This window comes from Armigeres subalbatus, chromosome 2 (genome assembly GCF_024139115.2).
Source record: "Armigeres subalbatus isolate Guangzhou_Male chromosome 2, GZ_Asu_2, whole genome shotgun sequence".
NCBI lineage: Eukaryota > Metazoa > Arthropoda > Insecta > Diptera > Culicidae > Armigeres > Armigeres subalbatus.
Window position 1 is genome coordinate 351324705 of NC_085140.1, and position 12291 is coordinate 351336995.

Genomic DNA, 12291 nt, shown 5'->3' on the forward strand with positions numbered 1-12291 from the left:
GATATTAGTAGGTACATCACAGATTACATAATGAAATGAACGAAATAATAAAATACTTTCTATTTTCCATTAAATTCAAATTTTAATTTATTCAAACACAATTCCATTCTATATTGATAATGTTTTTTCTTAGCCTAAGTACTTTCTGATGATGAGTGATTATCGAAACCGTTTACTTCAAACTCACTAAGTAATGATTGCTTTAATGAGAAGAAAACCTGGTTGCTAAAGAATTTTTTTGATCCTTATTAGCAAGATTATCAGCCCGAGACTGGTTCATCTTGTAACTACGTTGCTACCGTCTTATTTTTAATACATTACAATCATTATATTACATTTATATTATAACGTTTTAATCTACATTTTCTATCAAAAATTATTGGATTATTCTATAAGATCTTCACTAAGATGTTTGAACATCCGTGACCTTTTTGTTTGCTAGAACTCCATCGCGACAGGCATTCCAATCAGCAGTTCCATTGAGCTAGCATCAATATTATAGAAGTGCTGTAGAGAAAATAGTTTTTAGTATCATTATCTATTTTGTCATTTCATACCAATTTATCCACATTTGTTGTAGGATATTCTTAGTTATAGGGCGAACAATTGTTATAGCACACTCTTTTATTTAAAGTTTGTGCATCTTTTCGTTTCCTCAGCTGATTACCACCTTTTTTTCATAAAAGTTCATCAAAGCCCACTGTCGCTCACACTTATTTACAAGCTTTACATCTCGCAGTTACGTCAAATCCCTCGCTAGGTTACCGCTTATTTTACCTTTATGCATTGTACGTACACATTTTTTCCACAAAGTTTTTGTTCTACGCGATTTGATATTACACACTTCTTTATATGTAATCTATTACGCACACATATGTAGTTTAGAGTTGTATTGCATCATACATAATGGTAATAAGATTGCAAAAGTGCATTATGACAATGTTAAAAGTTCAACTGGAACATAATAAAATTATAAGGATCGAACAATACAATGACATGCATATAGATTAGTGTCTTCCCTAAAGTTGTGATATATCCCTTATTTCATATTGTATTTTTGAATTATATGTACTTGTTTTTGGAAGGCACGGAAAATTTTCGCGGAATATTCCATGCAGTTTTGTTATGTTTTGCTCCATGCAGTCGGTCAGAAAACAAAAAAAAAATAGTGCGCGTTCAATCGTGTTTTCATGAGGCGCGCAGAATGCTCTAGAAGTCCGAGTCATTCTGTTTATCTTCATTTAGTCGGTCGGAAAGCAAAGTATTAGGTGCGCGTTTGATAGTGTTCAAGTTCAGTTTCGATTTATACGATACACCCGGCATACCGTGTACCAAAACGAACCCTGCTACACTCCCAATTCCATATATCCGTCATTTTAGAGATTTCTAGTAGAATGAGTGCGCATCCGATCATGTTTTCTGTTTTCTCGATTTCGAACACGCAGAACGATCGCACGATATTAGAAATATTTTGCTCTGCGTAGTGCAAGTTAGTAAAATAATTAACGATTAAAAGAGTAGTGCGCGTCCAATCGGGTTTCTTCTAACACGCAGAACGATCGTGCGATCACCGAAGTATTTTGTTCTGCGTTGTGCGAACTCCATTAACTAGTGCGCGTTCGAATGAGTTTTTTGTTTAATTTCGATCAAACTACACGTAACACCCCGCATATCGTTTACCAAAACGAACCCTGCTACACTCCCTACCCCATATATCCAACATCCCAGTGATTTCTCGTGGAAGTGCAGATGACTCGTCGGCTTCTATCAAAGCGAGTATCACGTCAACATTTCCTACCCATTCCCTAATTGACCTGCATTCGGACACGGCCGGCGCTGGTATTGCTTAATTTTGGGTCACCAGTTCTTACACATTGAGGATGATGTTAGTCCCAAACACCATCTGTTGGTTCTCTGTGTAATTACAGCTGATCTGGCAATAACGGAGTAGCAACCGTGGGCGGTCAATCATGCTCATGCTCATGCTCATGTTGGTGGTTGCACAGCTTGACCGTCGCCGACTATGTCCATCCTTAATACACCGTTATTTTCACTGTTCAACAAAATTTGTTTGTTCAACATATCTTCGAAGTGCTCCTTTCACCTGGCTGCCACCATAGTCTTGTCTGTCAGCAAATTCCCCTCTCGGTCATTGCACATGACGGGTACCGTTCTCTGTTGGAACGGGTACGAGCCACTAGCATTCGGCTCCTAGCAACATTTTTCTTGCCGTCACTCGCTGGCACTCCTCATCAAGCCAACCATTTCATTGGCGTCGCTGTGCAGTACCTAATACTTCCTGCGCTGTTGTAGTCACAGCTTCGTGGATATTTTCCCACAATCTGTTGACGTCGCCAGATCCGGTGGCATATCCTATCCGTTCGTCTAGTATCTGGTGATACTGTTCAGCCACTTTTTCAACTGACAAGCGTTGTATATTGAAACGCATCGTTCTGTTATTTCGTGAATTCGTGACGCTGGAAAGTCGCACCCGATTTTTGCAACTGCAAGGTAGTGACCCGAGTCGATGTTCGGACCTCTGAAGAACCTTATATCTATAACATCCAAGAAATGTCGTCCTTCGACCAGCACGTGGTCTATTTGTGAGCAAGTGTCTCCACTCGGATGTTGCCAGGTTTGGATGCGGACATTCTTGCGTGCGGAGTAGGAACTGTTGATTGCCATCCCTCTAGCAGCAGCAAAGGTTACAAGTCGCAGACCATTATCGTTGGTAGCGGAATTAAGGCTTTCCGTACCAATGACAGGGCGAAAGAAACTTTCTTCCGATCTGCACATTTGCATCCCCGATGATGACAATCTTTACAACATGTGTTGGGCACTTTCCGTAGGTCTTATCAAGGCTCTCATAGAACTCATCCTTCACGTCATCAGGCTTATTGTTGGTTGGTCCATAGATGCTAATTAGGCTATAGTTGAAGAATTTGCCCTTCATTCTCAACACGCAAATGCGGTGGCTTATCGGCTTCCACTGGATAACACGCTTCATGTGCTTCCCGATCACCATGAAGCCAACTCCTCGTTCTGCTATGTCACCGCAGCTATAGTAGATGTGGTTCTTGAATGAAGTGTTCGCTATGGGATACACCGTCCGGAATTCACGTTCTCCAGTTCTGGGCCAGGCTCGGAAGCCTCCTTTCAAGAGGCTCGGAAGCCTCCTTTCAAGAGGCTCGGAAGCCTCCTTTCAAGAGGCTCGGAAGCCTCCTTTCAAGAGGCTCGGAAGCCTCCTTTCAAGAGGCCCGGAAGCCTCCTTCAAGAGGCCTGGAGCCTCCTTCAAGAGGCCTGGAAGCCCTTCAAGAGGCCCGGAAGCCTCCTTCAAGAGGCCCGGAAGCCTCCTTCAAGAGGCCCCAGCCTCCTTCAAGAGGCCTGGAAGCCTCCTTCAAGAGGCCCGGAAGCCTCCTTCAAGAGGCCTCGGAAGCCTCCTTCAAGAGGCCTCAGCCTCCTTCAAGAGGCCTGGAAGCCTCCTTCAAGAGGCCCGGAAGCCTCCCTTCAAGAGGCCCGGAAGCCTCCTTCAAGAGGCCCGGAAGCCTCCTTCAAGAGGCCTGGAAGCCTCCTTCAAGAGGCCTGGAAGCCTCCTTCAAGAGGCCCCAGCCTCCTTCAAGAGGCCCCAAGCCTCCTTCAAGAGGCCTGGAAGCCTCCTTCAAGAGGCCTGGAAGCCTCCTTCAAGAGGCCTCAGCCTCCTTCAAGAGGCCCGGAAGCCTCCTTCAAGAGGCCCAGCCTCCTTCAAGAGGCCTGGAAGCCTCCTTCAAGAGGCCTGGAAGCCTCCTTCAAGAGGCCCGGAGGCCTCTTCAAGAGGCCTGGAAGCCTCCTTCAAGAGGCCTGGGAGCCTCCTTCAAGAGGCCCGGGAGCCTCCTTCAAGAGGCCTGGAGCCTCCTTCAAGAGGCCCGGAAGCCTCCTTCAAGAGGCCCGGAAGCCTCCTTCAAGAGGCTCAGCCTCCTTCAAGAGGCCCGAAGCCTCCTTCAAGAGGCCCGGAAGCCTCCTTCAAGAGGCCTGGAAGCCTCCTTCAAGAGGCCTCGGAAGCCTCCTTCAAGAGGCCTGGAAGCCTCCTTCAAGAGGCCTCAAGCCTCCTTCAAGAGGCCTGGAAGCCTCCTTCAAGAGGCTCCAGCCTCCTTCAAGAGGCCTGGAAGCCTCCTTCAAGAGGCTTGGAAGCCTCCTTCAAGAGGCTCGAAGCCTCCTTCAAGAGGCTCGGAAGCCTCCTCTCAAAAGGCTCGGAAGCCTCCTTCAAGAGGCTCGGAAGCATCCTTCAAGAGGCTAGAAAGATGCCTTTCAAGAGGCTCGGAAGCCTCCTTTCAAGAGGCTCGGAAGCCTCCTTTCAAGAGGCTCGGAAGCCTCCTTTCAAGAGGGTTGGGAAGCTTGGAAGATTGATATATAGACATAATTTGAATTGAAAAATTTCACGGAACAACGAAAATTTCAAAAAATTTTTTGGATGAAACCAAGCGAATAATGGAGAGCTATATATCCCTTTAGTTTTCAGGTCCGTTCTACATATATCTTGTCAGTAACGCCTATTTTCATTACGACGATAGAATTCGGGGGTTCCTCAATTACTGCAAAAGTTCGAAAGGGTACCTCTCAAGAAAAAGGTTGAGAACCGCTGCACTAGACGCATATTTACGCCAATAATTTATGTAACGAGGATTCAGGCACATTATTTTCATAAAAATGCTGCAAAAATCGCAGTGGTGATGCTGAACAATTAAACGCTGTTCGATTGAAAATGCACTAAAAACTGTAGAAATTGGTTGGTACTGGATCTGATTATAATTGGTGGAATTCTCATAGTTTTTCATTACTTTGCTAATTGTTTAATATGCTTCTGTTCTTGAATGAACATAAAAATGTCGGTATTTACCTCTTCGTACACGAAACACCCAATTCTAAAAGCTCACAAGCTTACGCCATGTTTCAAAGCCTTCATTGCCTCGACGTTGAGAGCTAAAAATATAAAACTTGATGTGTATTAAACGGAATCTGCATCCTTTCAATGGCAGATAGTTTTTCTGCCAGTTGTAAATAAACAAAGTTAAATGGTGGCTGGATACGGAGGAGCTCAGCGTCGGAAACAATTACTGTCCGAATTATCAGTAGCAGTTGCCATTATGGCTAGGGTGGATATCTGCACATAGCTGGATAAGAAGCTTTTTACTAAAATCCTTCTGTGCATGCTAAATTTCATACAGAATTGTAATAATTGCTTTGAGTGTACGACACACATATTTGAGTAGGTCTACCGCTTCTGCATATAGTATAATGTTAAGGAAACCGTTGACCTTAGATTAGAATCAGCAATGATTCAGTTTCATGGAAAGTTTTCACAAAACAAAACACTATTCTAATTTGAATCTCAAGCGAAATAGAACAAGCTTTCTGGTTTCCCCAGCAGTGTTTTATTCATGTTTGGAAATTTTTCAATATAATGAAATAGTCATGTTGCTGCTAAACTGCCGTTATACGCATAACTGTCCCATGTACATATGACATCCCAGCAAGCATGAGACAAATATGCGTATGAAAGCAGTAAAAAAGGCGCCGTAATTACAAAGTGGATTGATCCGTAAATAAAATGACGCATCCAATCTTATGATTTATTCGTGGTTCAAACCCGCAGAAAATAATACTAAGTGGTATAACAGCTTCAAGCTTTTAAAATCAACTGTTATAAAAAAATAGTCGACCCGGCAGACGTTGTCCTGCATAGTAGGCGGAAATGCTCGTTGTGAGCTGCCCATAGGAAATTTCAATACGAATCCTAATTTTAATTTTTCACGATTTACTTAACCTTACTCGTGATTTATGCGTGAGGAAATATCATATAAACCCGTCGGAAACTATAATGAACGTAACTGCTGAAGGAATGAATAAAATCCATCCAGCCGTTTTCGAGTTATGCGGATACGAACACAGACCATTTCATTTTTATATATAAGAGAAGATGATTCTGCTGGGAAAATGAATGTATCAGATTCATATTCAAAATGACAGCCCCGAACATTTTAAATCATTGCTGATTTTATTATAAGTACTTAAAGCTTTCCCAAATACTGCGCATATTTGAATTATGAGTGCACGTCAGTTCGTCAGTGTTTAATATTGTAGCTGGCTCTAGAATGCACTACTGAAATTGAAACTCAACGAATACAATTATCCAACCTTTTTCCTCGTCCTAAACAGTTTGTAGTCGACTGGTTTCGATCCGTTCAAACAATGCTCATTACAACTCACACTTTCCCACAAACTTCCCTTTCCCATTTCAGCCATTCTGGTGTTCGATTGCACCTTCCGGGTTACCCGGGGGGACATTTACACGACCGGGCTCCGTTCGAACAACACTTCCGTCTTCCGACAGAAGACTGCCTTCTACGAGCGGCTCATCGACACCTCGTTGGAGCAGAGCGGGCTCACCGTGTCCCGGACGGAAATTATGGACTTTGGCGAAGGGCCAACCATCGTGCTCAGCTTCCGGGTGTTTCTCGACATGAGAAAGATTAAGATGTAAGTGCAGTAATGGGTCTGGCGGGGGCTGCATGGGTTGACTTGTTTAACTCCGGTGTAATTTTCATGCGTGTCATGGGAGGCGTTCACTTGCCGGGTCGGAGGCAATAATTTTGTTCTTCTTTCAGAACGATTAACAATGTGGAGGAGCATATTCGACAAGCGGTGCTGAGTGAGTTGGCCAATCCTGTTTCGGTTTTTAAAAATATCAGAGTCGATCCGGACACGATAGAAATCAAACGACTGTTGGATCAAGAAGTGCTAAAGACGGCGTTCCTCAAAAAGGAAGAGGTAAGGAAACGTAAAGAAGTTCATATGTGGTTTTCTTTCCAGCGTGAAGAAAGAAAAAAATATTTTTTACAAAATTTTGGAAACTGGGCTGGATTTCGCATTGAATGATAACGCCGAATATTTGAACAATGGCCCTAAATTGCATTTTTTTTTGCTTAAAAAAATTGTATTTTATTTTTAAGATAAAACATCAGGTACCACATTGGAATATTCTGTGGATCTTATATGCCGAAGTTTCATTCGCTTCTCTGCATTGTTAGTACGAATTCTACTTAATTGTTCAACATTCTTTGTGGAGTACTCAGCTAGATTCTAGACTTTAGAATGTAGACGTTCTAATACTAATCCTATTTTTTCTTAAAACTTTCCTCAGTCTTTTCCACCTGCCATCAAAGCCCTGGAGGAGCGTTTCGGTCCAGCGAAAAAATCCGGAGTTATCGAGAAAACTGTCCACAAATTCACACCGAAAATCTCCACCTCAACTGTTCCCCCAACCAGTGCTGGTGATAAACGATCCCAGCCTCGACCTCAGCAAAACCTGCCAGATGATGAATCTGACATTGACATGGATAATTTACCGGTTATACAAGGGTCATTTGAGATAACAAAAACAGATGCAGACATCACACAGAAACGCGGAACGGTGGCCGGAAACACGGGTGGAGTAACCGCCACCCTCAAACCGTACGCCGTCAGCCCGACCCAGCACAAGGTACGCAACGGTGCCAACGAGAAGCGCCAGAACGTGTCACTGTCCTCATCAACGATGCGACCGTCCGCCTCCGGGGGCAGACAAAAATATGAAACGGCGACAGCCAAGATTGAAAAAACGGACAAACACGGTGCGACAACGAAGAAAATTAAATCTAATTCTGGTAGGAGCTCGTCAACGAGTCGCAGAACGACCAGCACTACTACCTCAACCACGACATCGACTACCACCACTACTCCTCCTGAAACAACGGCGGAAGCACTCACAACACCTACCACCATCACCACTTCGAGAACGACGTTGAAAAGTACGACTAGTCGCAGTACCACACCATCTTCGGAAGAACTGATGACAGATCTGGCAATAGAAGACCGCAACGACACACTGTTGGAGAATTTTTTGCAGGCCATAATTAATGACACCTATTCGGAGGATTTGGCTGCCCCGAAGCATTCGGATGAAAACATTCCCAAGTTAGATGTTAGTTTGTTCACCAGTGCACCTATTTTGGACAAACAACCGTGGCAACCGATACGGCCTAGCGCTCCCAAGGGAGCTCCTCAGAACAAATTCGCTACGTCGAAAACAACCAAATCGAAGACCTCTCTGGCCGAAGAAATTCTCTATAGAAACAAACACAGCGACATCGAGAGTTCGCTCTATACGGAAAATCCTAATGGACAAGTGTACTATCAGAGTTTTACTAATCCTAGTTTTGGTTCTTCGACGCTAGGAATCGAGCCGCTAGGAGTGATGGACGTCAAACCGTATCCGTTGCCGGTGGATAAGATCTCGATTCAACCGGTGCCGGATTTCAAGCAGATGACTCCGACGGCCATCAGTATTAGTGAAAACTTGATGAACATGACACTGGATGAGAAGAAGTTCGAACATCTGGGCGGTGGAGTGATTGTGAAGAAACCGGACAACAAGACCACCCCTTATCGTACAACGACGGAAAGTATGAAAACCAGCGTAATTACCGTTACTCCAATTTATGTGGAGAGGACTAGCGATAACATGATTAGATCGACTGAGGAGTACGTGGAGTACTATCAGTTTGATGGATTGAACGCAACCGAACTGGAAACGACCACAACACTAGTGATGGATGATTTCAATGAAACGATGTATGATTATTCAGTGGGTTTGGAATCTAGGATAAATCCAGATGAGGAGACCATGAGCACTGAAACGGTAATGTTGTCCACCGTTGGTAGCGTGGAAAAGTTGACAGAAATGCCTTTTGAATTTGAGACGAGTGAATCCGTAATCTCGACTACGGAGTTACCTGAATTGACCACCACGATATCAACTACGGAAATGTTACAGACCACTACTGATACTACGACAGAACAACCGAAGACAACCACCACTAGTAAGCGATCAACGTTCGTCGAAGTCGAAACGCTCAAATATAACCCGACGACCAGTGTTCCAACCGCTACGGCTACGGTTCCGGAGTTGTTCCCGATTAACAAGTGGGAGTTTGTTAATGGGTTACGGGTGACACCCTCGAATAGACAGTCTACTCGGAAGGTCTTCAACGAAACACTTCAAGCGTTAATTGTGGAAAACATCCAAGGTCCCACAACGGTTGCAAGTTTGAAGATTGAAGACCTAAAGCGCAAACGGAACAACACAACTCATCTTCAAAACTTATCAGTCATTTTCGACACACTGGCATCAAAACTAGGAATTCAGACGGAAACATCCAGCAAATCACCTCCATTCTCTTCTTTGTCGAAGATCAAAAATCAGTACAAAAATTCGGCGACGCGTTTACAAGGTACAACTGCAAAAAATCGAACTCGAGGTCCCACAAGACCCAAACGAAAGAAGAATAAGAACACCAACAGAACTACTTCTACAATCACAACCGAAGTCCCAACTACACCAACCACCACCACGACAACCCCCAGAACCACCGTCACAATCGCTCCTCCCTTAATCACCACCCCGTTTGCCAAACTAGCGCCAACCGTCATCAACGAGGACATTGGCGACATAGTTCCCGTTATGTTAGCTCCAGCTGCTCCGGAATTTTCCGCCGAATACTACCCGGCCGGTCAGGCGGAAGTGGAAGTCATCGATCCGAACCAGTACGAGGAAATGCTCCGTCTACTGGCAGCGACTCCCTCGGGGGCGGTCCGCTTCGCCACCACTACGCCCGCTCCGCTGGTCACACTAATGCCCGCGAAATCTAACTCCGGAATCAAAAACTTCCGACCGAAAGTGAAGCTACAGCAGAAAAGTGCGGCCGGCTCGCCGCTGCTGCTGACCAGCAGCTCGTTAGCAGCCCATAATCAGCGCCAGTCGTCCGCCGCTGATGAAGGCAGGGAAATGAGCGAAAGTTTAAAATTAATGAATGCAAATAACGGCCACGGGGGTGTGGGACACAATGCCGGTGGTGGTCGGTGGTCGTCGTCTTCGGCGCTGTCAGTGCCGTCGTCGGTGGTTGTCAGCAGCGATGGCGGCGGAGTCATCCTCGGTGCCGAGACCGCACCGTTGATGGCCGAAAGCGACGGTCGGGGATTTGACCAGGACCAAAACGATAATAAAAATAACACAATCGTGGAAGCGGTGGTTAGAGCCAGTATGCGCTTTGAATCATAAAACAGAAGTTGCGGTCCGTCCCTTTGGTCGGTCGGTGCTACAACACGCTGGGTCTGCTACATCTCTACCCGTGGCTGGTGGGGAGGGGGAGTGAGCGTGAAGAGTGCGAGGTGGGATGAGCGCCGATGATGTTGTAAGGATGTGCTGAATGGGCGAGGACTTGTACGACAGCGATTGCGATGGTGTTGGGACATTGGGAATAAAAATGTGCTGCGGCCAAGAGGATGCACCCGTCATCTTTCTCCGTGGACTGTGGAAAATGTGATTATTCTTACATAAAAGCGACAACGGCAATTCGAGGACGAGGACGGAGACGACGATGACGACAGTGACAATAAAAATGGATTTTCTGTGAGATTTCGGGATGTGTTGGGATCGGTGGGAAATGAAGTTTGGACTTGGCGATGCAGGAGCGTTCGATTGGAACGGCGTTGCAGTTCGATACGGAAGCTTGTTTCGTGGGATGCATTCCAAAAAAGTTTTTGGCGCAATCATTTATTCAGGGTACAATATGCATACCAAATGCGAGGGAATGCACGTGCATTTTTTCCATCAGCAAACAATAGATTCAACTTTGGTTACCCATATTTAAATATGCAAGATATACTGCGGATAATTAGATTATCAATATTCAATCGTATCAATTATCTAGTTCATAAATGATAGAATTCCGAAAGTTTTTCAGAAGAGAATTATTATTGATATCTGTTCCAACAAACTCTGTAGAATTGAAAAATTCATAATAGTCATGATTCCGAGGTTTTCCAATGAGCATATTTCTATAATGAATACCCAAATTTGAAATACATATATTTAGTATTTTTGTATTTACTTCGATCTTTCAGGATTGATTTAGTATTCCAATGTTTGGGTTTAGAAATATTATTTGAATCTTAAAATATTTGGTTTGAAATTTCTTGTGAATGTTTTTTGAATTTGAAAAATTCTCCTCGGCGTTCGGAGCTCATTCTCCAAACAACAGAATTTTCAAAACTGTAGTCTCAGGCTCAGGATTCTCTTCAACATTCCAGGTGACTCTCATATATTTTGTTATAATATAATGTTAGGATTCATTTAAAAATTAGAGTTTCCATTTTTTAAATATCTCCTGAATTAAAGAAGTTTACTCGAAGAAACACGAGTTTCTTCGGTTTGGAATATATCCTCTTTTAAATTTTAGTTAAATGCTATTGCCATCCTTAACAAGCGCCTCATTGTAAACACCACCTCAGTACAACGAAGCATTATATCTGATTCTACTTGCAACTACTGATTCTACTTGTACTACACCATTGGATGCTTGACCATTAATCCATAAAGTGCGTCCCAGATCCTCTGGGGAAAAATTGAAAGAGATTTTGATACATAATTCAAAGATAATTTCATTGATGAACGGTCGAAAATTTCTTTTTAGTAAAATTGTTTGTATTCCGCTTCTGTTCCTGATAATAAAAGTCTACTGTTTGAAATGCACTTTATCATACAGTCGCCTCTCTACATATCGACATAGAAGGGACCATCGAGATAGGGAGAGATCGAGGAATGGAAGGAAAATTGAAATGGGTACTAGACCCAACAAAGCTCGTTACTATGGAAAACGACAAAAAAATAAATGTAATTTCCTGTTGTTGATATGTTTGTTATTGTCCATAGATGGTCTAGTAGCCTATCAATTTGAACATGTCGACACAAAGAGAGTGAATTCAGTACGCAATATGATCAGAACACATCGAGATAGAGAGACATCGAGATAGGGAGGATATCAAAATGTGGAATGCACAAATGTATGTAGATTGAAGGGACCGAGGAAACCATCGACATAGGGAGAGATATCGAGATATAGAACGTCGAGATGTATAGAGTCGACTGTAGTATTTGTTTGTTTAGAAAAAAATTAGGTTTACATTCTCGTTCCAATGATTTTTGTAAATTTGCTACTAGACTCAAACTACAATTCAATAATCTAGGGGTAAGGAACCAGATCCTGGACAATCTTGTGGTTTGATGCTTGGCAACGAGCCAAAAACCGATTCCTAATCTCATCAAAGCATTCGAGAATTTCCTGTAGTCTACACGTGTATAAAAGACCTAAAGTTCTACTCGCGTAACTTAAAATCTGTTATCTCTTTTAAAAGTGGTTCATGCCTTTTCTAATCCGT

General features: G+C 43.5%; 1 protein-coding gene across 1 annotated transcript in view; it reads left to right on the forward strand.

Moving 5' to 3' along the window:
- LOC134212928 (mucin-2) overlaps positions 1 to 10889 on the forward strand; it is a 303320-nt gene extending 292431 nt beyond the window's left edge. The window contains exons 4-6 of the mRNA XM_062691275.1: positions 6276 to 6513; positions 6642 to 6804; positions 7178 to 10889. Of these exons, the coding sequence (XP_062547259.1) occupies positions 6276 to 6513; positions 6642 to 6804; positions 7178 to 10132 (3356 nt within the window). The 3' untranslated portion in view covers positions 10133 to 10889. The remainder of the gene's footprint in view (positions 1 to 6275; positions 6514 to 6641; positions 6805 to 7177) is intronic.
- The last annotated feature ends 1402 nt before the right edge of the window (positions 10890 to 12291 follow it).